The following is a 26,864-nucleotide window of genomic DNA, read 5'->3' as shown; positions in this document are numbered from 1 at the left end:
CATCATTGTGTTGCCCCCAAGGTCTCCTTCCAATTTGATGTGCCACAAATACCTCCTCATGAGACGAATCCTTCTCAAATGTCCAACACATCACTGCCTTTTTTCAGTGTTAGGGAAGCAGCTCTACTCCGAGCAACATCTGAGGTCTTTACCCTGTCCATGGAGGTGAGCCCAGACATCTTGCTTTCACTTGTAACTGCAGTCTTAATCTTTCACACTTTCTAGCAATCACAGAGGCCAGTTGTACATTTTTTAAAGTTATCCTTCCACCACTGATTACAGTGAGTGAAGGTGAGTATCTCTATACCCCTGCTGAAAACAGCTCAGGCAAGACCTCATCTCCTCTTTTCACCTCTCGGACAGTTTTCTTGTATTTCTGCGAGGACAGCGTCTTCCCAAAAATCTGAAGCACAAGCCTTTGATTAATGCCTGGGGAGGAACTTGTCGGAGAGTGTGTGGTGACCCAGCCCTGCAAAAGTCAGGCTCAAATAAGGCTCAGTTCAATAAAACTAATTTCAGTCAACACATGGGCTCATCAGGACAGGTTAATGTCGTGGTGCATTGCCTTGGAAAAAGGTGGGACGTTCACAGATTCATCACTGGCAAAAAACTGTAAAGATGCTGAAAGTAATTATATGGTGCCTGACAGATTGACATAAATTTGTCTTTTGAGGCCTGTGGCACTATGGCAACAGTCCTCTGAGTACAACTGCCGACATCAACTCATGTCAGTTCAACCCTAAATGGGAATCTTTTCATTATGACAGAAAATGAAAAGGACAATGGCTATCCTGGCACGTCTATGGCAGCAAGAGCTCTTTTTTTCTTTGTCCCCAATCATGCAGATTCAAACCACATTCAAGGTTAATGTTGCGAAACTGTCCAGATATGAGGCAAATATCTGGATCGGAAATTGTGTCTTTAATTAGAAGGTCTTCCTTATGGGACTCTACACATCCCAAAAGGATAATTCTGGTAAGTCCACACAAAAACGTTTAAGTATTTGTAGAGCCATACCATCCAAATACAACCACAGATGACCTGGAATATATCAACTAAAGAAGGTAAGAATGCCATTTATTCACCTCAACTGCATCTGATATAATATTCTCCCTTCATTTGCTTCCAGGAAAAACAAACAATCTGCCTTAGTAGCACACAAAAATACGTAAAAAATATTATTTAGATTTTTTTTGCGTTGGCAACCCAGCTTGAAACAGACATCACTGGGCAATATCTCTCTGAAGGACTGCAAAGATGTTCCCTCTGCTCTACAGGCCTATGTGCACAATAAGCACAGCACCAGAGATATGGCCACTGGGCATTTAAAAAAAAGCATATGTGGGAAAAACTGTTTGCTTTGTCAGCAGCTGTCTGCATGGATATTGCCTTATACTGTATAAGTTTGTGGATTTATGATGTATGATTAAAGCAGTATTTATATTTTTTTTAAATGAATTTAAATTTTACTTTAAATGATATAGTTTAGCAAGCAGTGCAACAGCTAAATCATCTCAAATCTTTAAATGGGCGATGCTTAGAATAAACACACCGATCCATTGATTTGTTAGTTGTTTTTAAAAAAGAGACGACTTTCATTTATTCGTCCTGGATTCATTTCCTGCCACATGGTCAAAGCATTGCTCATCCAGTCTTAAACTCAGAAGACTTGCACTTGCACGTCAACAGTTTGACATTAGGTATTGTCCTGCTATAACTAATTTAAAAACCCACCTTTTCAATCTTGCTTTTTATTCAGCCTGATTCTGTGTTATGATTCTGTTGATAATCTCAACATTTTTCTTGTGTGGCTTTCATTGGATTTTCCTCTCGCACTGGTTTTTACTTTCTTTTTATCCATATTCTTATCCGCATTTATCCACACTGTGCTTATCCATTATTGATTTTACTTTGCCATGTTTATGAACAACTTTTGGCTCAAATTCTGTTGTTTTCAACATAATATATAAATGTGACTTATACATGGGCTTAGTGTCAAAAGGGCTGTCATTGCAGGGGTTTTATTGTTTGATTCATATTTGGAAGCTTAATTATGAGTCAAATTTAAAAAGGCTTTACAAACCAAATGTTGGACACAAATTATGCTTTACAATTTTGCTGGCCTTTTCTTATCAAGTCCCATTTTATCATGGTTGTCAGAATTTACTAACAGGCTTATAATCACAGTAAAATATAATGTGCACATCTTCTCTTGCACGCAGGCCCTCGGTGCATGTGCAGGCTTCTTGAATGGCCACTTGTTTATGTGGCCAGTGGAAGACAGGTTCACCCGGAGCGCATGGATGTAAATGTGTGTGCTGTCCAAGGTAAAGGTGGTTAGTTAATGCTTTCTAAATTGGGATGTGGTCGGTGTGTTGGAGGCTGAATCTAATACACTGGCGTATCCCGGCGGTTGCCTAGTAACGCGCTGGCAGTGGGCGCCGCGCAGAGAGATCTCTATGGTGGGCGCTCCATTAAAACCGCTGGCGCTCCTGACCTTGGCGTCGTGAATGCGCAAAGCACACGGACCGTGCAAAGCGGCAGATAAAGAGTAAAAGATCCGTGCGTTTGATAGCGACACCAGGAGGGGGGGAAACATTTCACACACACACACAGCCACGGAGAGAGCGAGAGAGAGAGAGGGCGAGAGAGAGAGAAAGAGAGAGAGAAAGAGAGAGACGGTGTCTTTGTAACGAGACGCACTGGAACGGCACGGCACGCGATGGAGGAAATCTCGACATGGAGCGCGTGTCAGCCTCTTCTGTAAAAGCAGGTGAGTAAATGATGGTTTTCATTTTTACCCGTGGGATGAATCTTTGTGTTCAGATCGATCACTGGTTTCTTTTCTTTCTGTTTTACTGAATGCGATTGCTCTGCTGGGGGATTTATCCTGTTTGTGCATCTGTTGGCTCGCATGCATTTACCCCCTATTTTTACCCCCCCTCAACACACACACACACACACACACACACACACACACACACACACACACACACACACACACACACACACTACAGCAGTGTGTCGATGCTTATCTGGGCTGTGTCTCTGTATCTTTGCATTCATTTACAAAGCACTGGTCATTGTGTGGAGTGCACTACCTGCACCTTTCCTATGCATCAATTCATTTCATTGCACTGCTAAATTATAAGGGGGGTTTTGTGGGGCGGGGGGGGGTCCACTAAAGAAAACGTGTTTGATCCGCCACCAGTCGAATTACAAGGGCATTGGGAGCCCAGAGTGTCTGAGGCTCCCCCTCTCTCAATCCAATGCTTTCATGTCGTGGGCCCCCCGGGCTATACCACAGCCTGATCAATACTGTTGTCCTAGAGATTTTTATTACTACTGAATTGGTGTTGAATTGTGTGCCTGTCAATGGTGTAGGTGTAGAGATAGTAATGGTGGGAGTGATTACAGCAATCATTCTAATGGGTCTCTAAGTGGGATCAAGCCAGTCCAATGGGAATTAAAGTATTTGGGTGCATGGAGGGAAACCCAGCAGACCACTGTCATACATGAAAACATCTTACATGGTGCAGAGTTGTCCTGTATTAAATGTTAAAGCTTCAAGACATCTTGGTTCTTAAACATGTCAGTCTCTCAACTGGCGAAAAAGTAATCTTATCCATGATTTTTCCTTGCGCCCAAAAAACTTGCAGCGTATCAAACTATGCCTGAGCGATGGCTCGGTTTTATCGCATGGCCCATTTGGTGCGAGCCATAAAGCTCTTATCCACATCTGTCCCATCACAGAGCATAAGTTGGAAAAAGAATACTCTGCAGCCCAGCAGTGCTCAGCTGCCTCGAGTGTCTGCAGCAGATTCAGTAAAAGAAAATGAAATACTGTATATCAGAGACAGCCTTTAAGAATCTACCTCAGCTCTGCCCCAGTAAATTGAATTACATGTTTGACTTGATGTCAAAATAGCACAAATATGCTAATGAGTTGATGCATTGATGCTAATATCGTGAATCCATGTGTAATTTAAAAGGAAGTGCCGCTCATTTTAAGAATTCATATCAATGCTTTGATCTACAGCAGCCCCAGCGGTGTCTGATTTTTCTTTCTTTCTTTTTTTTTTTTTTTTTACTGCCAGGGCTGCTTCTAAAGGCAGAGACAACTAACCAAATTTGACTGGTGATGGCAGTTTTGCCTCCAAATAGAATCCAAGTGATGTATCATCAGTGTCAATTCAGAACCAGAGGATGTGCCCCACTCCACAAAAAAAAAAATTCAATATATATTAGGTTTTCTGTCTTTTCCATTTTATTGTCATGAGTGCTGTACATCATTGTCATATAACAGATGGAGATGGAATACGTCTTGTCCTTTTTTTGGTAGTTAATTAATACTGACAAAGCTGGCCTTGGGCAGAGATGTACAATATTTCTCAAATGAACCTCTGTGATGGTACTTTTCTGACAATTTTATCTATCTGATTTGGCTTGAAAATTGACAAGCCAATGATGTCCATTGCAGGTAATGTGAAACAGAGAACGAGTCGCCTTTATTTGTGATTACCTTTCCTGCTGTTTTAACCGAAACGTTGCAAAGAGAGAGGAGAAAAACCAATGCACCAGCCACGTCTGTGGTTAATTAGTTTCTCACACTGGCAGGCAGGTATCGTCTCCTGTCTCAACAGAAAGCCTCATCAGATGAAAAGAGAGATGTTGTGGCTACGGTGTCTCACAACGCTTGGGGTAGTAGCCATCGATAAATCTGATTAGGTTAACAAGCTTGCTTTTGCTTTGTTCACCGACGAGTCAGTGAGAACCTTGTGTTAAGCATATTAAACTTACACTGCTGTCCTGGACTAAAAGGAGCGAGACGTGATGCATTTTGGATTAAGGTGTTAATTGGAAGAAGCACGATGCAGTTTGTTGTCTGTGGGCTTATATTTCATAAGGTGCAAATCTAATTAAAGGTGTATTCTGCTGCTTACTAATGAAGTTGTCAGAGAAGCTATGGTAACTGTAGCTGGGTTCGAAATTATTTTGCGCATGCAAAGTAAAAGTTTGCATTTTTAATCTGTCCAATATGGTAGGAATGACGAACAGATTTTTCCACTTAGAAATCAGAAAAATAGGGACTCAGTTATGGCTTCCATTAAAGGATCCTTTTCCTCTTGATACTGAACTCAAATGGTCTATTGCTGCCTATAAGTCTGCCCCAAGTCTTTCAGTTAACTTGCAATCACTCTGCTTTATGGGGGAGAGCTCTGTGCTATAGTGTGGTCCCATCAGACATGTTTGTTCTGGGGATGTTCAACACTTCCATTATACACCTTCAAGTGTGTTGCTGACAGTGTTGCTCAGATGTAAGACACAAAAAAACATGACTTGTGTATCACACACATCAGAAATGTCGTTCCCAGCAAGTGTGTATTTTTAATCGCTCTTGAATACATCTTAAAGGTTTGTCTCCGCTGTTGCTTTTACATAAGAGAAGGGGCGCTTAACACCTTTTATCCTGAGATGCTTTCACAGCATCACTCCAACATCACAGCAGATGGGGTTTTTTCCAGATTCCACCCATCGCCTCCTCCTCCACATAGATTTCAGTGATTTGTAGATGTAAAAGCATTAATTTACTCTTTCATGCCAGCACTTTGTCCCAAAAGGTTATTAGCTTTAAAGTGTTCCAGTGGATCCGGCATACTGATATTAAGCTGATTCAAAAATGTGTGTTTTAAAAGCCCCAAGATACGGGAGAATAATGTTTTTTAAATCAAACTTTAGATAATACTTTGATGTTTCATTGACAACCATTTTCTGTCTCTTTCAGATCTGTGTGCACTGAAATGAAAAGTGGAAGTGGAGGTGGTCCATACCTGGCTGATGTGTGTTTGGATTTGATAAGCATCAGAGTCAAAGGCACAGTTTGTGATGTCTGTTTGACGGGGTCAGTGCAGCGGGACTGACCAGACACCACAGTGTGCGTTTGTATTGTGCAAAGGGCACTGTATTGCCCAGACCATGTGGCTGGCTACATTTAGAGACCATCTGTTGCCTGCACACCTGCCACATCAGCAAGGGACTGTAACCATCACCCACTGCGCTCTTCTTTGGTGGATATTATGCTCCTGCTGGTCGTTCACCAAGGCGACAAGCCAGAAATTCTACCCAACGGTCACCACCCAGTTCGGCAAGCTGCGAGGCCTCCGGGTGCCCGTGCCCAGCGAGGTGCTCAGGCCCGTCGATCAGTACCTGGGCGTCCCGTATGCTGCTCCACCCGTGGGTGAGAAGCGCTTCATGCCGCCAGAGCAGCCCTCCTCTTGGTCAGGTATCAAGAACGCTACCCACTTCATGCCTGTGTGCCCTCAGAACATCCACAACACCGTGCCAGAGATCATGATGCCCATATGGTTCACCTATAACCTGGACACAGTAGCCACATACATTCAGGATCAAAGTGAGGACTGTTTGTACCTAAACATCTACGCTCCGACAGAGGATGGTGAGTTGGCGTGGTAAAACAGACAGCAATGACTTTCCATGTCCATGATTTTGCCCTGTGATCGTCATATGTTGCATGTGTGTGACCACTGCTCTTGTCATTGCTGCCACCAAGGGCTGATTTACCATCCAAAGCATATTTCATTGTGGACTCACATGTTGCAATCATATTCCATTTGAAATAGCAATCATGCTCCCATTGATGAAATGGAGATTAGCCATATATTGCTCGTCATGGTAAATGAAGACACTGCCCTGACGCCACTTAAAAGTGAGAGAGGCTTAATAAATGGGTTTCTTGTCTTCTCGCTAATAGTCATCCAGTAAAATATTGCTGAGCGAAGGTGTTGTTCAAGTATTGGTCCACCTTAACAAAGCAATAAATCTAACAGCTTGTAAAATGATGATCCCAGCACATTGGGCTGTCACCTCAGGGCATCAAAGGTAATCATGAAGGATTACGTAGCAGATCTAGTAAGTGCCACTTTTAAAATGTTTGTTGAAAATGTTACTTTCTTATGAATCACTACTTTGTGTCATCCGTGTCTCTGCTGGGGGCCAATTAGTTGGGTACAGAAGTCAACTGTCTATTGCTGGATGAATCCTCAGTGAAATGAAGCAGCAGGCATATTTTTGTGAGTCCGTTGTGGATCTGTAGATTAGCAGAATAATGTTATCACACAGTAATTCTGTATCTTCTCTCAATCTGCTGTTGGCAAAACAGATTTCTCTAATGCAGGTTGCTTCAGTTCACCAATTGAACATGGCTCCGGAGAATACACTGGCATTCAGTGTGATACATAATGTTTAGCATTCACAGTATAACCGTGTGCGGCTTGTGCATGTAACGCGCCGCTGTGGCGCGTGGCTTTTTTTCTACGGTAGCATAGCAACAGATAAACAGCCTGATCGAGAGGTAGCTGTCCAAAATGGTGCAGCCCACGTTTTATAAAGCTCCCAGTCTGAGTGCTGCCCAAAGGCCCTTGTCACCTGGCACACACACAGACACACACACACACACACACACACACAGGTTAATTAAATTTCACATTTGTATTCATACTTCAAAGGACCTAACTCAAACAATTGGTTTCTAACCTTTTATTTTAATTTCTTTAGACTTTGTCGTTGTTTATTTAAAATACACCTCAGGCTTAATGTGACTTCATTCTTTTAGTTTCACTGATCTGGAACCTTTTCACTTTTGCTTATTTCCAGTGGCCTTTTTGTTTGCAATGTCAAATCAAAGAGTGTTTCAGAAATGAACACATTATTTTTCTGGTTTGATTCTCCGCTTAAGTCAGAGCTTATTAATTATTCATTTATTAATCATATACCTCATATCTACAGTAATTATCCTGCAGTGGTCTACATGACCGACAGTGTGGAGTAATTTGAGCTCAGAAAGATGTATTGCCTGAAACAAAACTGAGACGGCTGGGTCAATATAACAATACAGATAATCAACCATTCAAACATAACAGCACAACATGTGCATGTATCCGTTTGATGTATGTGCATATAGGGGCTAAACAATTAATTGAGATGTCATAATTTAAATATGGCCAAGTTAAATTTTTGCTCACTTTATTGATAAAATTGTAAACATGTAAACACATAACATTATCATTGTAACACACTGGCCTATGATTCACATGTGATACGTACATTCAGGAACATGGTTGTTTGGTACAGACCCCATCAAAATCACAACATCATTTACTTTTTTATTTATTATTTTTGTTTCACAATTTTTACTAAAATCATGAATCGTATCAATGGAATATCTGTCAAAATAACCGCAGTATGATTGTTCTGCATATTCTTTAGCCCTATAGTTCACATATATGCCGTTTACTGGTTCCTTGCTTTAAGCAGACTTACAGATCTTACTATCTTGTAACTCTCCTCGAACTTATTAGACAATTGTGTGTAACTGTGTCATACATCTCTAAAGATTTTACATGTCATCTACATCTTGCAGGGGAAAAGTGCAATACTGCAATGGGATGAATTTCTTTTTTCCTATAATTTATGGATCCCTTTTCTCCTGATTCTGTCAGTGCGATTGGACTGTACATTGGATAAGAAGCACAGTCAACCATGCTATTTTCAATTCTTAATCTTTTTTTTTTCCTTATGTGAAACCCAGGGAGCCAACACAAGAAAAAGGGGGCGGCTTTCTCACATGCCGAGACTCATATATCTGAAGGTATTTTTTTAAGGCTTGCTGCATGGATTCTTGCTGCATGGATTCTTTTAGTTTGAATGTGATGGATGAAGATCTTTTGATTCTTATAGTTTTTACTTTTCTGAAGAACCAGGGGGGAGTTATACAAAAAATGTCATTATACATTTGTGATTACATACATTTGCTGTTACTGCCCCTCATGTCCTAAATTGAGCTCTGGTGCGACGCCCTCAATAAGTGCTACATCTCCGCTGCTATGCACATTGATCCAGAGATTGCATTATCTACTTATCTGTCTTACAGTCCCTTTAAAAGCCAGTCATTATTCTCTGTAACCAATTGGTCTAAAAACCTGAAACATAGATTTTCTATTTCTGTTGAGGAAAATTAGCTTTCCATTCAAGGGTTGTGCAACAGCTCGAGTTATTTTTCAGCGTTTTAATGCTTGTGTGTGCAAATTTCCTCATGGTGGAACTAAAATTTGGCCTTTTACAGAAATTTCTTCTAAACTGAGATCACGACAAGTCAGATAAACAGGCTTTTTTCTCTCTGTCTATAACCCAGAGAGTTTCATATATTTAGTTGAGTGCTTTACATACCTTATAAAAGTGTTGGTTATTATATTTGACAATTTCATTCCCTTGTCAAGAGTATTTATCATGCATTTTCTGAATGTCATCACAGCCTCCAAACCACAGGCCTACCACTGCTTCTAAGCATCTTTTCTGAGCAATCTTTACCCATACCTCCCGCCTAACAGTTGGGATATAAAGTTTTAGTCACTGTGCTTCATTAATTCTCCATTTCATTACTGTTGCCTCTACAGTTGTTTGCTCAGCGTGTGTGTTTGTATATGTGTGTGTGTGTGTGTGTGTGTGTGTGTGTGTGTGTGTGTGTGTGTGTGTGTGTGTGTGTGTGTTAATGTTGCAGATATAAGGGACTCCGAAGCGCGACCTGTGATGGTCTACATCCACGGAGGCTCCTATATGGAGGGCACTGGGAACATGATGGATGGCAGCGTATTGGCCAGTTATGGGAATGTTGTCGTCGTCACACTCAACTACCGAATTGGAATATTAGGTGACTACAAGCGTCTCTGTGTGGTAACTTTTAATGGTGTTTGAAATGGGGTATTTGGCTGTGTTTTATGTGGGAGAATAAACGGTAATAATGGTTTTTAATTTCCTCTCATGCTGTTGTTATTAACCCACAAGCAGAAGTAGATAAATGACAGAAAAATGTGAACAAGCATGAGAGAGGGTAACTGATATATTGGTACAATAGCTTTATTTGCATAAAATGTTGTCCTCAGGCGGAAAGCGACGGAAATACTTATCATGAGTTGTCCTTGTTGCGCGCAAGCTCTGAAAACACAATCTATCTCCCCTCACATGGATTTATCTAATCTGTACAACATTATCAGCCTTTGCCATTTCTGACAGCAACATGAATTAAATACAATATGGAGGTTTGCAGAATTCACAAGGTCAAGACAAAGTTTGGTTTTGCTGTGTTTAACATTCAAAACGATGTGTTTTTTAGATAGGACTAAACAAGGCAATAAGTAACAGCGTCAATTTTGAGAGCCTCTGACCTCTGTGCAGTTTTATGAAATTCATTTAAAGAAATAGCGGAGTGAAAGATTTATTTAAGCACGCTAAATGTGATGAAGTCACTTTTTGCCAAGAGAGGAGGAGAGCAGATTTGATGAGCAGAACGCTGATCACTACCTGAGGGGCCCTCTCCGGCGTGGAGGCGGCTGTTACAAGGAGTCGGCAAGAGTAGTGGAGACACTGTGGGAGAGAGCAGAGGCATATTTGCACCTGAGGGGAAACGGTGTCAGTTCTTTTAGATGCCCTGCTGGGCTATAACTTTCAGATCAAAGCTATGGAATTTACTGTCGATCTCTCTTTCTGAACTTGCTCTCTGTGCACCTCAGGCTTCCTCAGCACTGGTGACCAGGCAGCAAAAGGAAACTACGGGCTCCTGGACCAGATTCAAGCCCTTCGCTGGATCAGTAAGAACATTGGTTACTTTGGAGGAGACCCAGGCCGCATCACAGTGTTTGGATCAGGGATTGGTGCATCCTGCGTCAGCCTGCTAACATTGTCCCACCACTCAGAGGGTAAAAACAACCGCCATTTAACATTTTAATTATCTGTGACACTTAATATTAATTAATTCAACTAATTGCACAGCAAAATACAACAATGTCAACATCCCACATGATTCAATTTTTCATCAATCAAATTACTTTCTTATCTGCAAGATGACAATGTTGATGACAAAATAACATTTATCATTTATCATTTTTAATTTTAATTGTTAATTTGGAGTTTTGTTCTTTCTTTCGGTGCAACTCCAAGGAGATGAAGTGTTATGATATGGGAATAGGGTAAAAGGAGTATCCGTTTAGTAAGTGATTGCTTTTGTTCCCTTGTACTCAGTCTAATCAGCCTAAAAGCTTTGCCTCTTAAAATGTGAAGCTCTTAAAGAAGCCCACTGGTATTATAAAGTTTTCAGCATGTCATCACGTTCACCTGTGTCTATCGGTTTTAACTGTTTCCACTGATTAAGATTCAGCCTCTTGGTGTCACGTATTTTTTTACTTTGTTTATCCACCTGCATTGTCTGGTTAAGGTTTGTTAAGATATGTCAAAATTACCAGTGATTCCAAAATTGTTAAAACTTTAACAAAATGCTGTTTTATCCAAGGCTGGTGTGAGGATGAAGCAGAACCAGATACAACTTCTGCAAATATTTTTTGTAAAACTTGATATTCATTTTAATATGTATAAGCTTAATGTAGAAAAAATTCAAACTAAAATGGCACTCAGTAGAGCAAATACCTCCACCAAGGCTGAAAAGCCTATTATGCACCAAATTACCCACACTTATAAATATGAGTCCCCTAAATATGCCAGATACATTTTTTTAACAATATCCTAAATTATTCTCTGAGAAATCAATGACATTTTGAAAAATCCCAAAGTTAAAGAAAGTGAAAAGAAATTGCTGAATCTGCCCCCTGATCCAGAGCCGCACCAAAATTTAAAGAGTTTTTCACTTATGCATACCGTACCCTTCCACTAAGGTTTGTGGTAATCCATCTGGTATTTAATGTAATCCTGCTAACCGTCAGACAGACAAAGAAGGGTAGATGAAAACATTAAGCCTGCTTAACTATATCCAGAATACAATATCCATTGGTGTCTGACATCCTCTGAAAAATAAAAATACGATTTGCTGACCACTGTGAGAATTAAAGGTGTCTATTTCAATACTGGTGGCCAACTAAGAACCCCTTTGTGGTATTATTGCCCTGGACCTCCTATGAACCACAAGAATCGCAGAGAAGTGTTTTTATCAATGCCAGGGAGGCTGCAGCAAATGTCCCTTGTGAGGTTTGTATTTGATGCTCTAGCTCGGGCTGCAGCGAATGCACAAAGATCTTCAGCTGTCTTTGAAGTAGATAGCTATAGTTGCTGCTGCTGCTGCTGCTGCTGCCCTAAAAAATGAAATAAATGACAGCAAAGGAGGAAGAAAGTGACATTGTCCTTGCACATTTTTTTTATTTTACCCAGCGACTGCAATGCCTTAACCTCAGCAGAGTATTATTGAGTTGATACATATCATGTGTCATTTTTGTTTCAGATAGAAAATCCCTAGAGACAGAGGTGACACACTGCATATAAACAAAATCCGAACAAGCGGCATGTTGACTGTATCAACACTGAAGGATCAGGGTTACTGCATATATCCAGTTCCCTGCACAGACCCCCTCCATCGCACACTTCTCATCAGCAGTGTTGTGTGTGAGCCGTTAGACACACAGTATTAATGATTCTACAATTACTGTACATCTGTGAGTAACTGGTGTAGAGAAACCTGCCTCTGCAGACACAAGTGATCATTAATTCACTCTCAGCAATGACACCACATCAAACAAATGAGAGGATCAGCTGAGAAAAGAAAGTCTTTTTTTTGCTTTTTTTCATCATTATAATAACAATAGAAGGAATCAACATCCCATTAGTGTTCATTTCCTCTACCAGCAGCTTCTATTTAACCATCTGGCCTGTTCAATCATTGTTCACTCTTTATTTTTTTGGCCAGTATTCTCTTTGTAGCTTTGATTTTATTGTTAACAGCAGTTAGTGTCAAGTGAATAATTAGCTTCGATGCCGTTCAGAACGCTCTTAACAACAATGATTTGGTAAACTAAACCAATAACCATGATTTTCTGGGCCTTTGTCTTCCCTTTCTGAATGTCGTCTTCCAAGGTTTGTTCCACAGAGCCATCATCCAGAGCGGTTCGGCCCTGTCCAGCTGGGCCGTCAACTACCAGCCGGTCAAGTACACTCGCATGCTGGCCGAGAGGGTCGGCTGCAACGTGCTCGACACTGTGGACATGGTCTCCTGCCTGCAGAAGAAGAGTGCCAAGGAGCTGGTGGAGCAAGACATCCAGCCTGCGCGATACCGCGTGGCTTTCGGCCCTGTCATCGATGGGGACGTCATCCCGGACGACCCCGAGATCCTGATGGAGCAGGGCGAGTTCCTCAACTATGATATAATGCTCGGGGTCAACCAGGGGGAAGGCCTGCGCTTTGTGGAGAATGTGATGGACATGGAGGACGGCGTGTCTGGCAGCGACTTTGACTTTGCCGTGTCAGACTTTGTGGACAGTTTGTACGGCTACCCAGAAGGAAAGGACACACTGAGGGAGACCATTAAATTCATGTACACTGACTGGGCTGACAAGGACAACCCGGAGACCAGGAGGAAGACCCTGGTGGCTCTCTTCACTGACCACCAATGGGTGGAGCCCTCAGTGGTGACGGCCGACCTGCACGCACGCTACGGCTCCCCTACGTACTTCTACGCCTTCTACCACCACTGCCAGAGCCTCATGAAGCCTGTGTGGTCAGACTCAGCGCACGGAGACGAGGTGCCTTACGTCTTTGGCATCCCCATGGTGGGCCCAACTGATCTGTTCCCCTGCAACTTCTCCAGGAACGACATCATGCTCAGCGCCGTGGTTATGACTTACTGGACCAACTTTGCCAAGAGTGGGTGAGTAACAGCAAATCCAGAGTTCACGTTAACACAAACACACTCATTTGCACATAATTCCATAGTTAGAATCTTATTCAGCAGCTCATTTTGCATTCTCGTCTGACGAATGTCCAGTGCTTAACACAAGTGGCCTTACTTGTGCAGACCTGATTTGTGTTGACATGCTAAACTCCTGTCTACATTTACACTTCCTTTATCACCCTGATTAAAAGACTGCAGGATTCATCCTTAAGTAGTGCCTCTAATTAAGCGTGTTCTGAAATCCCAGTTCCATGTCTTCGAGCTTTATCTTTTCTTCTTTGTTAGTTCACAAGAGCTCACACATGAAAAGTGGTGCTTCAGTTTTTTACCATTTAACGTTAATTTCTTATCAATGTGTGTTAACTGTAGATTATGTGTGCTTCCCCTTGTTGTGACAGATTTGATGACACCATATATGTTGAATGTGTAAAGCCGTACAAATCTGCACACCCATACTTTTCAATTCTCAAAACCAAATGCTCAAAGAAATCTGGTTATGCTCCAGTGTATCGTCACATTAGTTGAGAAAACTGCAGAGTTCACACAATTCTGAACAGACCATCTAAGGAAAAGCTGTTTTCTTTTGAAATACCAAGTTGTCTATTCTTTAAAGTGTCAGTGTTGTGTTAAGCCTATGTTAAAACTCTGCATGTGGCAAAATCTCATCACGTTGGGCCGACCTCCTGAGGGTGATGGATCTTTAAAGTCTTTACAGCTTCATTCATATAACTGTTTAAAGCAGTTCCTCGCTGTTAAACAAAAAGGTTATGTTAAAGAGGCAGTTAAGATGGACTTCATAAACCTCGTACAACTTCACTGTCAGTTGCGTTGGGTTGGTACAGATAATCAGTGCAGACATAAATCATGCACATATGTTTGCTTGTAATGCACAATATTCACATATGGTACCAAATCATCGTGTCTTCACTGAAGGTCCTGTACAGATTTGAAGAGGAAACCTTCAAGTTTATTGTCAGAAATAAACTCTCACTGGCAGGGGTGGGCCCAGTGGGGGCACTGGACACTGGACTCTGGCACTGGCACTGCTGAAGTGCCCCTTTTCTTACTCAAAGCTTTAGAGCCAACAGTAAACAAGTACTGCACTGAAATGTGCACCTTGCTGAATCAGGGATTGTTCATAGATGTTGGACATGTTATTGGTCTGTAAATTGTGGCCCCTTTATGGACCTTGGTTTATAAAAATCCTAGATCTGCCACTGCTCACTGGGAAAATGTATTTCCTTCTGGCTTAATTTGTTGTACAGAGACAAAAAAAGTTTTTCAATTTATATATCTATAGGTTTCTTTTAGGTGCCTGTGATATACTGTACGAGAAGCACTGACATTTAAAAGTAATCGAAATGAGACTTTTTTCAGTTCATGTTTTCCAGTTTTCAGTGAAAGAGAGTTTAATATTTAAGACCAGCTACGATCTGATGTTGACCTATTACACCAACACTGACTCAGTGCTGTTCAAAGTGCAACTGAATAAAACTCTGCAGCTCTCCTGACAGTTTTCTTCACAATTTGTGTTTTTGATGATAACTGATTCAAACATGAGTCTCTCTGTGGTGGAGGACTGCACTGCTGCCTCCATATTGAATGCACAGCTGTAGTGACTCTGTGCATGGCGACCCTCGCAGTAGGAGGAAGCACAGCACAGGCCACTGTAGGCTGTTGTGTCAGTGTGTAGGCTTGAAGGAATGCTGAGCCCTTGAGGAGAGATGATGATATTACATTGTGTTGACCTCCTTATATTGGGTACATTTCCATATGTATAAGAAATGCATTTATACTATCTACAGCTGAGAAATATGGCTAAAATTAATATATATATATATATGTTATAATATGACAAAAACTATTTGTTAATTTCATTTGGACAGGAAAATGTCTGAAAAGATCCTTTCATGGCAATATGACTCGGCTGAAAAACAAGTAATAAGTTTTCTTCCAACAGAGTTGTTTTCTATGATGTGTCCGCAGGGATCCTAACAAGCCAGTGCCACAGGACACCAAGTTCATCCACACCAAGGCCAACCGCTTCGAGGAGGTGGCCTGGTCAAAGTACGACCCCTTCGATCAACTGTACTTGCACATTGGCCTAAAGCCGCGTATCCGTGATCACTACCGTGCCACCAAAGTGGCCTTCTGGAAACACCTGGTACCTCACCTCTACAACCTCCACGACATGTTCCATTACTCCTCCACCACCACCAAGGTCACCCCACTGGATCCTACCCAGTCTAATGGCAAGAGGTCTGGCAGCACAGGACGTCCTCCTGTCTCCACTGCCCATGGTGACGGCGACGGAGGGAGGGAGATGGGCCCTCTGATCATGCCCAACCCGAGAGATTACTCCACAGAGCTTAGCGTCACCATTGCTGTAGGGGCATCGCTGCTCTTCCTCAACGTCCTGGCCTTCGCCGCTCTGTACTACCGCAAGGATAAACGCAGTCGGCAGGACACGTCCCAGCAGCCCAGTCCCCAGCGTGACAGCAAAGGCAACAACGTGAGCCACACCACCACGGTGGACGAGACCCTGTCGTCCCAGCAAAGGAACCAGTGCGAGGCCCTTCACAATCCTCTCCACGTTTCCCCCAGCTTGGACTACTCACTCACCCAGCACCGCTCCCCTGACGACATACCTCTGATGACCCCTAACAATATCACCATGATCCCCAACTCCCTGATGGGCCTCTCCAACATGAGTCCGTACAGCACCTTCCCGGCTGGTTACAGCTCTGCAGGCCTGCCCAGCACCCACTCCACCACTCGGGTATAGCCTGGCAGGAGACGGAGATGAGAAACGAAGCGACATACGTAAAACGTGGAAATGTAAAGCTGTATTTAGGATGTGTAGCTAAAATAGGATTGAATATGTTCGTTTTGTCTTTTCCAACGGTGTTAAAGCGCCAACATCCTGCCTTTGCTCTCTCATGATAGGAAGTCTAACTGCAGAGTCATTTTATAATACTCATTTTAAAAGGCAGTCAAAAAGAAAAAAAAAGCGCATTTCATTTTCCACGTTGGCTTTTTTGAAACTTTACATAGCAAGAACTTAGTATAATGTTTATACAGTTGGATTTGTATGGGAAGCTTTTTCTTACTCTGATATCTATTTTGATCTCAAGGGACAAAGTGACATTACAACTCGTGGTGGACAGAGATGAGATCCGAGGAAAAGCCAAAAAAAGCAGTATTATTATTATTATTATTATTATTATGAATATTATCGAGCTATTTTATACATATTTCTCATGGTACATTGCTTATTATAAAAATGTATTTTTATTGTAATTACTTTCAAATGCCTTGTAATTCGCTCACATTAGAAAATGACTGTGGATTCATAACAATGGATTTAAATTTTACTGGTCGCACATGTGGTAAAAAAAAAAATCCAGTTCATCCAGAGCATTTCTCTCTGGTGGTGCAAAGATATAGCGCCTCTGTGTGTGTGACTGCGTGCGTGCATGTGTGTGTGTGTGGCCGAGGGGTGTGCTTCAAAAAATGTAAATTAGGCATTGTTTAAAATTTACCATTCAGGTTTGCATATGTAGTGTTGTGTAATCTATTGTAGTCCATTTGAGTATCCTAGCTATACTTTTGTTTCACGTGTCCATAACTTTTTCTTTAAAACATTGCAGGACTATAACTAATGCTTCACTTTAAAAAGAGAATCGCTTTAAATGTGTTTTCCTACTCTAACCAGCTCATGGTTCTTTTGGCTTGGCTTGTTTGTACAGAATAAACTTAGAACAACATTTTATTTGTCGGTTGTTTATGAATACTGTAAGGTCTTCAGAGGGATAACTGTAATTACATTGTAACTGTATGTATACCAACTCAAGTATTCACATTTAAAAAGTGAGTTTAATGAAACTTTAAAGATTGTGTTTTGGACCCCGCGCATACCAAGATATATTCAGGGGTCATCCTTTACTGAATGGACATGATGGACAACAAGCTTTGAGATTTGAGATTTGAGATTTCTTTGAACCTATCATAATGTTGTTTAATCTAAATGAGACCACTATTAAAAGATCTTTTTCGGACTAAAGACGAGTCAAAAAGTTGGATTTGAATGCATTTTATATGGATGATGCAGGCGTAATGTCTGTAATGTGTTGGCGAATATGACTTCATGTGTTTGCTATAAAGCTTCTGTGGCTTCAGAGGAAGATGCACAACATTTGATAAATCGGTTGGGTCTTTATGGGGTTGTTTCATATTTTTATTCAAGAGGTGAACACTACACCTGGTTGAGGATTTTTGATGGACTTGCTACACAAAAAAATCCAAGAGCAGAGGAGAAATCCGAGAGCTGAAGCTGGAGCATAGGAAATCTGTCCAAACAACAAAATAACGGAGTGCATGCAGAGCAAATCTAAGAACTAGCAGGGTATATTTGAAAGCCAGTGCAGGGTTTTGAGTGAAGGATTACAAAGTCAGATTGTGAAATACTGAGTCATGCTCTCAAATGATCTGAAATACTCCCTTGCAAGTATAGTCTTCACTCCTGAATTAGAGACTTAATAAACACCATAAAAAGCCCTATAGGGCTGAACATGAAAAATATCTGGTACGACACACACAAATGTCCAACAGAATAAAGTTGGGTTAATTTTGGGATTAAAAAATTATACATTCTTCCATTGACAAATATATTGATGAATTCACAAGTAACTCGAATGAAAGCTAGTTTGATTCCATAAACTTGAGGGTTTTACCACCACAGCTTGGTCTGGTATTCACATTGAAACACATAGTCTTGCTGTGTCACATTTAACTACACAATGTTTTTTGTGATAACGTCGTTATTGTGTCTCTGTTATAAGACCTGACAGACTACACGTTGATCCCTGAACAATCACAGCTTGACAACTTTCACAACCTGTGCGATTTCGGTGGCTGACTTCAGGGAGCAACAATGTGAAGAAGCAATGGGATCCGAAGCAGCCTCATACTCTCTGGCTTGTGTTTGGTGGAGTCGCGAGAGAAAAAAGAAACATCAGAGAGGCCGTGCATGTTACTGAATCTCTGTGAAGCTTTTTCCTGTTTAACTACTTCACCTGGCAGCATCAACAGCATCATTCCTCTTTCAGTTTGGCATGTTTGTAAGTGTGCTGCTATGTGTCAGTGCCACACAACAAGCTGTGGAAAATGTTAAAAGAATTCATTCTTGCATGCTAGTCTCCTTGTGTGGATACTGTGAGGTGTCCCAGTTGTATTGTCCACCATGATCCAGGATAAAACTATGTCCATTTTCATTCCCAAGACCCTACCTCAATAGGGTTGGGGTCATCATTAGGTTGATAAAGTCTGAAGCTGACATTGGTCATCGGATACAGACATACAACAATGAAGACAGATTAGAGGACTGAGGGATCAAACCACCAGGTTTAGAGTCTTTACTTACTGCTGTGAGAATGATTTGACTCTCCAAACCTCATTGTGTTTTTCTGTCATTTTCCATCTATCCCTGTTGCTCCTCTACTGTTCTGCTCCTCCTGCAGTATTTTGAGGGGTTTAATCTTTGAGAATGTTAAAACCTATTGGCTGCTGGTAGCAGATCCCCATGGTTTCTAACACGAAGCGAACAAGAGTCTGACATTATCATGAAAGACAATCAAAAAGCAAGTAAAGAGAGAAGCACTCAGCCCGTCCTTACTAAATCATGCAGTAAAACAAATACTAAACGCATTCAAGTCATTGCCATTGAATTAATTGTGACACGTGTTTGTCCTCCAACAGCTAGTTCTGTTTGTTTGTTTGTTTGATGGCTGTTTGTTCATTTTTGTCACAAGATAACACATTACCATAACAGGGATGAAGAGATGGTGCAAATATTTTTGCAGGGGTTTCCTCCTCCCTTGTATCAACACATGCATATTATCACATTTAGTGCATAAATATTGGTGTGTGCAGTGACCACACAGCAAACAGATAGATCACTGGGCTATAGATACTGCACACAGCCACATATAGTGCACTGATTTATAGTGCACCACTGTCCCCCGTGCTGACCATGATATAGGTGCCATTTTCTATCTGATTATGCAAAATATGCTTTAATATATGCATCCAAGCAACTTAGCTGAAAGCTTGTAGAGTAATGTGTTTGTTCAACATCACTTCATGCATTAAATAATGACTGTTAGGCGAGTCTTATTAAGCGTTGTCCAATAATTCATCATGTGTGCTGCTCACATCCCTGACCACCGTCTGCATCCAGTTCTGAAGACTACGTTTACTCATACATCCTCTTTGAATGCCACAAACTCGACCTCCTTCCTAATCCATGTCCTTTGATTAGTCAACTTTACTATTATTTACATCTCACAAGTAAAACTGGCGACCATGATACATATTTAAATACAGTACAGAAGTTCATTAATGCCCCCCATCCTCTCCTTACAGACTAATTGCTCAGTCTGATATTGCTCAGAGTTTTTAAGAGGAAAAAGGATAAAGACAAGAAACTGAAACCAAACAGTTTACCAGTCTACAAGGCTATTTTTTAATCTACCATCAATTTCAGTTGCCCAAAGTGTCTGTTGCTCCCAAAACAAATGCACTAATGCAATATCATGCAATATATAAACATTAATGTTAAATTCTTTTAGTTATGTCCAGTTGTTTGGGGTAAAATGGAAAGGCAAAAATAGGATGAGGGTTTTTCCCCAAAAAGTGTTTTCTCCTGCTCCACACTGGCTCCTTTGTACTGAGCCCAAGCTTTGACATCAACTGGGTCAAACATGAGGGAGGGAGGGAAGGAGAGAAGCAGCTGGACCTGATCGTCAATGTCACCCTTGTTAGTCAACTTCATCAATGTCAGTCTCCAGCGTTTCAATTTATTTTGCTCTTTTGTCGACACACACCTCTTATCTTATCTGTGTGTGTGTGTTTTTCTAATGCTGCTCCGAGGACCCTCGGGGATGTTTATTCTGTCACGTTGTCGTGTAGCGTGTGTGTGCACAGACAAACAGCACATGCATGCTGATGATAAACCATTGAATGTTAATGAAATGCCATGCACCCTACAAATGAATGTGCACAACAACTTAAAAACCATGTCCTGAAAAAGTGGAAAAATTAATGGATAGGGGCTCATTCACATTGTGTTTTTAAGTTAACTTTGTTTTGACAAATGGGGTGAAAATTATGTATAACTAATAAATAGTCTCAGTGGCTAATGTACTGTATTTTTGCATGCATATTACTACCCATATATTTGAGCTTAATCAAAAGTATCCACAAACATTAGTCAGAGCAGCTAAACTACATTAAATAGAGAATTTGTTACCCACTCTCTGCACCCAGTCCTCAGGCTCCATAAATAATGACTGGCAGCTGAAATGGGACTTTGTGACTTTAAGATGTGACCCGGGGAGATGTGGTCTATCTATTGTTGATGACACAAAAGCGGGAGTCAGATTCATATAGGAGTGGCGGGGAATAACTTCTCATATCCTCATATCACAGTCACGAAGTCGCCCCAGCAAAACTTCAATAACTCTGCACTTCTTTCTGGACATGGGTGAGTGCACAGAATTCATAATAACTCTTATCATCTATTATTAATGTGATTTGAAAATGTGGACTTCAATAACTGACTAATGTTGCCTTTAATATGTCCTCTCTGTCCTTGGACATCATGTTGGCCTTGTGCACTGTGGGCGAGATTCGCTGCAAATTTATCATGTGTTTTCATTTAGAATTTACAAAAATATTTTATTATTCCGATATGGATTATGTATCATTATGATGGATTGTTGACAGTGATTGATTCACCCCTTGCCCCTTGTTAATATTATAAAGCATAGTTTTTTATTATTTATATATTATTGTAGTTATTTATTATTTACTTTTCAAATAAAAATAACTCTGCGCTACCTCCCCTAACCCCTTGTAAACATAGACTAGACAGTGGCCGACATTGATGGCCAGAGTCACTCATCATGCCATGCAGGGCCATGCCAGGTCACTGAAAGAGGTCAGAAACTCCCACATGTGTCACTGGTATAAATTAGCAACTTTCCATGAGAACTGTGGAACCAAACAACTTGTGCTAACAATTGTTTCTCACTTGCACAACAACTTGTGCGCCAACTTTCACATATTTTTTTTTTTTTAACGGCTTTGCATTGTTGATAGATTCCCTTGCATCTGCTGCTAAAAGCACTGATGCCCTTTTTTGCACTGACTTCGAATAGAGCCTGTTTCGCTCTCCAACCGTGTGACTGTTGCAGCTGAAGCGTGGGCGTCTGCAGGCACAATCATTTTTAAGGGACTCTAGCAGTCTTCCTGTTGTTACTATTTATACTTTACAGGCAGTTTGTTTAACTCACAGCCTCTTTTCCTTCCAGCTGAAGTTATTAGTGAAATTGCCAGAAAGATTCACTGTGGATAGTCACCCACGGCACTTGAAGAATTCACAAAGTGCAGCAACATAATTTTGAGTGGGGTTGTTGTTGTTGTGAAGATATTCAAATTGCCCCTCTCGTTCATTATGCATCCGCCCACTCTTAGAACACTTGAACACAGCCCCCGTTGGCGTTGATGCTGAGTGCCATGGTACCAGTCTCAGCCAGCTGTGGATGGACGATGGCCTGAGTAGTGACATTGGCTGTAGTGGTCCTGGTGACCCCCTCTGCCACCTCATACTACTGTGTGTGTATTGTTGCATTAAGGTCTTTGTTTGCTTAACATCGCTGCCCTTTGTTCCTCACTAATCATAAGCAAAGACAAAGGATATTGTATCTGCAGCCACAAAGAGACACTCTCTGTTCAGGGCCCCAGAGCCAGTGTTTCACCGCCGTCTCTCTCACGCCTGGTGACGCCTGTGACCGCCGGAGCAAAAGGGCTGGACCAGAGTCAGTTGGGGTCGAGCTGTGAGGTGTTGGTACGGGCAGAGCAGCTTCCACATACGGATGAAATCAGTGCAGAGAGGCTTATTTTACAGTGGTAAAACCTCATAGGCAGGACTGTACATCACTGGTTGGCACTGGGATATTTCTTCTTGTGGAGTACAAGATCAAAAGCAGCAAATGTTTCCGGTCAGGCAGCCTTGGCTTTGCAAAGCCTTAGGTGCTTTTCCTCTATCCCATTTCTGCCAATGCATTTATTAACACTCTGGATATTTGCTACCTGCTTCAACAGCGCAGCTTACACCAGGAGAAGTGCGCGAGCTTGTCCTGAAGTCAGTGCCGGCTGCTTTTGTTTGGACGCTTCATTGGGGAATCGCTGCTTGAACTGTTGTTTATCCCTGCTGTCTAATTTTTTTTTTCTGTTGCTTTCTTGCCTGTTGGTGGGGTTTTGGTGAATGCTCATGGATTTGCAGACAGAGCAAGGCCTTTTCCATAGTTCCCCGACAGGGTGACAGAGTTCCCCCACTGTGGCGTAGATGTGCTGTGTGGTTATATGTGCGGTGTGTGCCGCCTGTGTGCTGATATATTATGCCCCCTCAGGTTGTTATGATTGCTGTGTCCGGTGCATTGGGGCAGTGCCCTACCCATCCCTGGTGGCCACCTTGCTGTGCTATGCTGGCATGGCATTATTTTGTGGCTGCGGGCATGAAGCGCTGACCCAGACCGAAGTTCTTGTTGAGACTTACTTCGCCCGCAACGCTCAGGACTATGAGGTCATGGCGTCCTTGTGAGTGATGCTGCATCAAATTCTCTCAAAGTTTAGTTTTTAATCTCTCAAGAGTTTTTTTCATCTCACTGACTGTTTTCCCCTTGTGACTATTCCAGTATCAAATATTTCCAGTACGTGATCTATGGCCTGGCATCATTTTTCTTCCTCTATGGTATCCTGCTGCTGGCTGAGGGCTTCTACACCACGAGTGCTGTGAAGCAGACCTTTGGTGAATTCAGGAGCACCCACTGTGGACGCTGCCTCAGTCTGACGGTAAGAAAGAGGAGGAGGAGGAGGAGGAAGTAACCCACATAGCAAAATTGTTTGGCCCAGATTCGGCCCACACTGTCATACTACCACACTGGCTAGCCCACATACTGGGAGTGATGGTACTCCTGTTTGCCAGATCTGGGCCAGAAATAAGCCATAGCAATACAGCATATCAACCGAAGGTGACAAAGGTGGCCCAAATTTGTTTTGCGCCATTTGGTCCATATTAACCATTTATCACGTGGGCCACTTCTAGATTACTCCTTGCCAAGAGCACCTCATGTTTGCCAAAAATAGGCCCAAATTTGTTTTGCGATATTTGGACCGCATTTGCTGTTTTAGAAGCGGGACACTTCGGGCTGACATCCATTTTGCCCGGGCCACACGAAGGCCAGAAGTGCTGCATCACTGCCTAAAGTAGCCCACATCTGTATGCTATCTGGAGGGGGAGGGGAATTATCCTGTGAGGACAGGTCATTGTTAAAATGTTGAAGTTTAAGCTCATAATGAAATGTTATTTGTTTCTTTTATTTCCACACAGAATCATGACTTATGGTTGATAGCTGATTCAGCGACAGCACATTTATCACCTGAGCTTTTCTGGCCACATCTCTCTGACCCTATGTACTGTACTCTCTTATCCCAACAGTTCATCATAGTGACGTATATCTTGGCCTTCATCTGGATGGCGGTGTTCGCCTTCAGTGCCATCCCGGTCTTCTTCCTGTTCAACATGGAGCAGACCTGCCACAACATCAACATCCTGGCTGAGACAACCCCCAGCATTAATCAACACGGCTGGATTTGCATGGACGCCAGGCAGTATGGTGCGTTGTTCTGATAATGACTGACCGCTGCTCCACCTGACGAGAATGTTAATGTGGGTCCTGAGAGCTATGAATTAATCATTAGGGAGCGGATGCAGAACTGCTTGTTGAATCAGTTATGAAATAATGAAGATAACTATGCCTGTATCTTTAGTTACTGCTGTTTTCCCCTGACGTGCTGTGCGCGAGCTGGCAACTAAATGCATCATAACTCATTGTGATTCAGCCACGGTATAAGAGATACAATACTTACGTCATGTGTTCATTTTTAGGTCTGCTTCCTTGGAATGCAATGCCAGGCAAAGCTTGTGGGATGACCTTGGCATCCATTTGCAAAACCAGTGAAGTGAGTAGAGGAATCCAGTAATCTTTTTTATATAGTTCTGCATTATATTTCTCATTAACACCAGTGTGCAGAATCACAGAAGCTAATCAAAAATCAACTATAAATTATTAATCATGGGTATTTATATATTATGGTATAGGGATTGGTTCAATTCTCTGATGTTTGTTTCTTATGTCTTACAGTTCTATGTCACCTATGACTTGTACATAGCTGCATTTGCGGGTGCTGGGGTCACTCTCCTAGCACTGGTGAGCAATTGTTTCCCTGTCAGGTCTAATATTGTTATTTTATCTATTATATATATATATATATATATATATATTTAAGGTTTTTATAGTTAATACCAGCAAGCCAATCAAATCCAGATGGTCTATTAACCTAAATTATTGTATAAAAAATTTATAAAGGATTAAAAAAAGAGATATTTCCTGGTATTTTGCTTTGGTTTGGTTTGGTCAAATTTCAGAGTATCTCTCTCTGAGGTTTTGGCTGCCATTCAAAAAACAATGGATGTGAATGACGTTTAGTTTATGGTGCTTAAAGAAGTGTTGACACATGACTCAGCATCTCTCTCCAAAAAAAGAAACTGTCCCAGTCACTCTTTATGATCCTCAGACCTTGATCTGAACAGTTTTAGTAGAACTACTCTCAAATGGAAAAGTAGTTCCTCAGAACACTACTCACACATGAGTATTGATTATCTGAAATAACAGAGGTGCCTGTCAAATGCAGTTTCTATTGTGAGTCTCACAAATAAAATCACACTGTGGTGGCATTATAAATATGAGAAATGTATCAAAACATTTGGAAAAATGTTAATCTTGAGTCCTGGATAACTCCAACCTAAAAGTGCCTGTAGGGCTAGAGACTCCTGGGTAAATATGTCTTTTGTAACTTGGATGAAGTAATCCTTGAACAAATATTTCTGACCTTGTAGCTGGGCCAATTGAACGTTACCTGTTTGCTTGTCCATGCTGTTTTACCATTTCCAAACACATACACAAACCTGACTTCGTCTACTCTTCCATCCTCCATATCTGTCTTACAGTTTGTGTATCTGGTTGCCACCACCTACAACTACGCAGTCTTGCGGTTTCTGGGCAGAAAAGGTATCCGCTAACCCCAACATCTTCATCCCAGTCAACCCCATCTCCTGGCTATGAGATGGACAGTCAACACCTTCCCATCTGTAGTTTTCCTTTGATTCAAACTACGACCTCCAAAATCCCCCGCTAGTATTTCTGTTAGGCCTGTCCGATAACAACATCAGTGTTTTGTATGAACAACAGATGGAGAGATGAAGATAATTCACCCCCAGCAGCAAATCCTCATCTCAGATGATTCTCTTAAATTTGTTGTTCACTTTCCTTTCGCAGGTTTATTCGCTCATTTTATTCTTTGTTTTCTGAGGCTTCACTGGTGCAGATGCTGTTGTCAGATTATGATGTATGATGTTTTATGAATAATTAAGAGTAATGACAGCTTGTCTGGAAAAATCCTAACACACCATCCAGTGTTTACTGATGCATACATGGGGCTTGAATATGATTTTTCTGCTGCCTCATTATCACCACCTTGTGTATCAACAGTGTGTGTACTAAAGCAAGTGAAGCTGAATGTACATAAGTTTCTATCTTCCTGTTTGTGTCACTTACAAAACATGCACTTTTAATGCATTTTTGCTTTCTTTAAATACCACTGTTGAGGGGATGTTGCACATGTGTATCCATTCCCTGGACGTTTTTCAGTCACTGCTTGAAATAAGCTGTTTTATGCCATTGAGATGTTGACCCTTTGATAACTTGCCTCCAAGTGTTTGACGTGTAGCCCTTCTACTGAGTGTTGTTTGTGCTCATTTTGAAATTAAGGCTGAATAAACAATTTAAATCAGCAGTGGTTTTATTTTAACCATATACAGTATATTGCACTAAAATCATTCATGCTGCCTGCAAAGTATTTCATTTCAGCATCTTTGGCAGTTATTCTAAGTGAAAATAAGTTGGGAAAGGCTTTGTGCAGATTTCTCAATCCTGAC

The 26,864-nt window shown here is 41.5% G+C and overlaps 2 protein-coding genes across 5 annotated transcripts; both read left to right on the top strand.

Annotated features, from left to right (window-relative positions):
- The first annotated feature begins 2,436 nt into the window (after positions 1-2,436).
- LOC109628279 (neuroligin-3-like) lies at positions 2,437-17,807 on the top strand. Of its 2 annotated transcripts, XM_069510039.1 has the most exons (7): positions 2,437-2,773; positions 5,786-6,457; positions 8,609-8,668; positions 9,578-9,727; positions 10,587-10,772; positions 12,931-13,720; positions 15,731-17,807. In XM_069510039.1, the coding sequence occupies exons 2-7, from the start codon at positions 5,977-5,979 to the stop codon at positions 16,527-16,529; spliced, it is 2,466 nt and encodes an 821-aa protein (XP_069366140.1). In that variant the 5' UTR covers positions 2,437-2,773; positions 5,786-5,976; the 3' UTR covers positions 16,530-17,807. The 2 variants fall into 2 exon arrangements, with proteins under 2 accessions (XP_069366140.1, XP_069366141.1); XM_069510040.1 differs by lacking the exon at positions 8,609-8,668.
- Positions 17,808-21,131: 3,324 nt separating this feature from the next.
- Positions 21,132-26,719, top strand: plp1b (proteolipid protein 1b). 3 transcript variants are annotated; one of them, XM_020085980.2, is made up of 7 exons: positions 21,132-21,287; positions 23,218-23,404; positions 23,503-23,659; positions 24,306-24,483; positions 24,756-24,829; positions 25,012-25,077; positions 25,878-26,719. In XM_020085980.2, the coding sequence occupies exons 1-7, from the start codon at positions 21,284-21,286 to the stop codon at positions 25,947-25,949; spliced, it is 738 nt and encodes a 245-aa protein (XP_019941539.1). In that variant the 5' UTR covers positions 21,132-21,283; the 3' UTR covers positions 25,950-26,719. The 3 variants fall into 3 exon arrangements, with proteins under 3 accessions (XP_019941539.1, XP_019941538.1, XP_019941540.1); XM_020085979.2 differs by lacking the exon at positions 21,132-21,287 and adding an exon at positions 22,659-22,837; XM_020085981.2 differs by lacking the exon at positions 21,132-21,287 and adding an exon at positions 22,669-22,806.
- The last annotated feature ends 145 nt before the right edge of the window (positions 26,720-26,864 follow it).

Source organism: Paralichthys olivaceus, chromosome 15 (genome assembly GCF_024713975.1).
Source record: "Paralichthys olivaceus isolate ysfri-2021 chromosome 15, ASM2471397v2, whole genome shotgun sequence".
Lineage (NCBI taxonomy): Eukaryota > Metazoa > Chordata > Actinopteri > Pleuronectiformes > Paralichthyidae > Paralichthys > Paralichthys olivaceus.
Note: the sequence above shows the minus strand (reverse complement) of the source record. Positions and strands in the feature narration are given on the sequence as shown.

Bases quoted from the DNA above. Each gene is read 5' to 3' on its own strand.
- plp1b (XM_020085979.2), top strand. From the start codon at position 22,798: ATGTTTCCGGTCAGGCAGCCTTGGCTTTGCAAAGCCTTAG. The intron at 22,838-23,217 runs GTGCTTTTCCTC...ATGCCCCCTCAG, and splicing joins TTGGCTTTGCAAAGCCTTAG to GTTGTTATGATTGCTGTGTC. The intron at 24,830-25,011 runs GTGAGTAGAGGA...TATGTCTTACAG, and splicing joins CCATTTGCAAAACCAGTGAA to TTCTATGTCACCTATGACTT.
- LOC109628279 (XM_069510039.1), top strand. From the start codon at position 5,977: ATGTGGCTGGCTACATTTAGAGACCATCTGTTGCCTGCACACCTGCCA. The intron at 9,728-10,586 runs GTGACTACAAGC...TGTGCACCTCAG, and splicing joins CTACCGAATTGGAATATTAG to GCTTCCTCAGCACTGGTGAC. The intron at 13,721-15,730 runs GTGAGTAACAGC...ATGTGTCCGCAG, and splicing joins ACCAACTTTGCCAAGAGTGG to GGATCCTAACAAGCCAGTGC.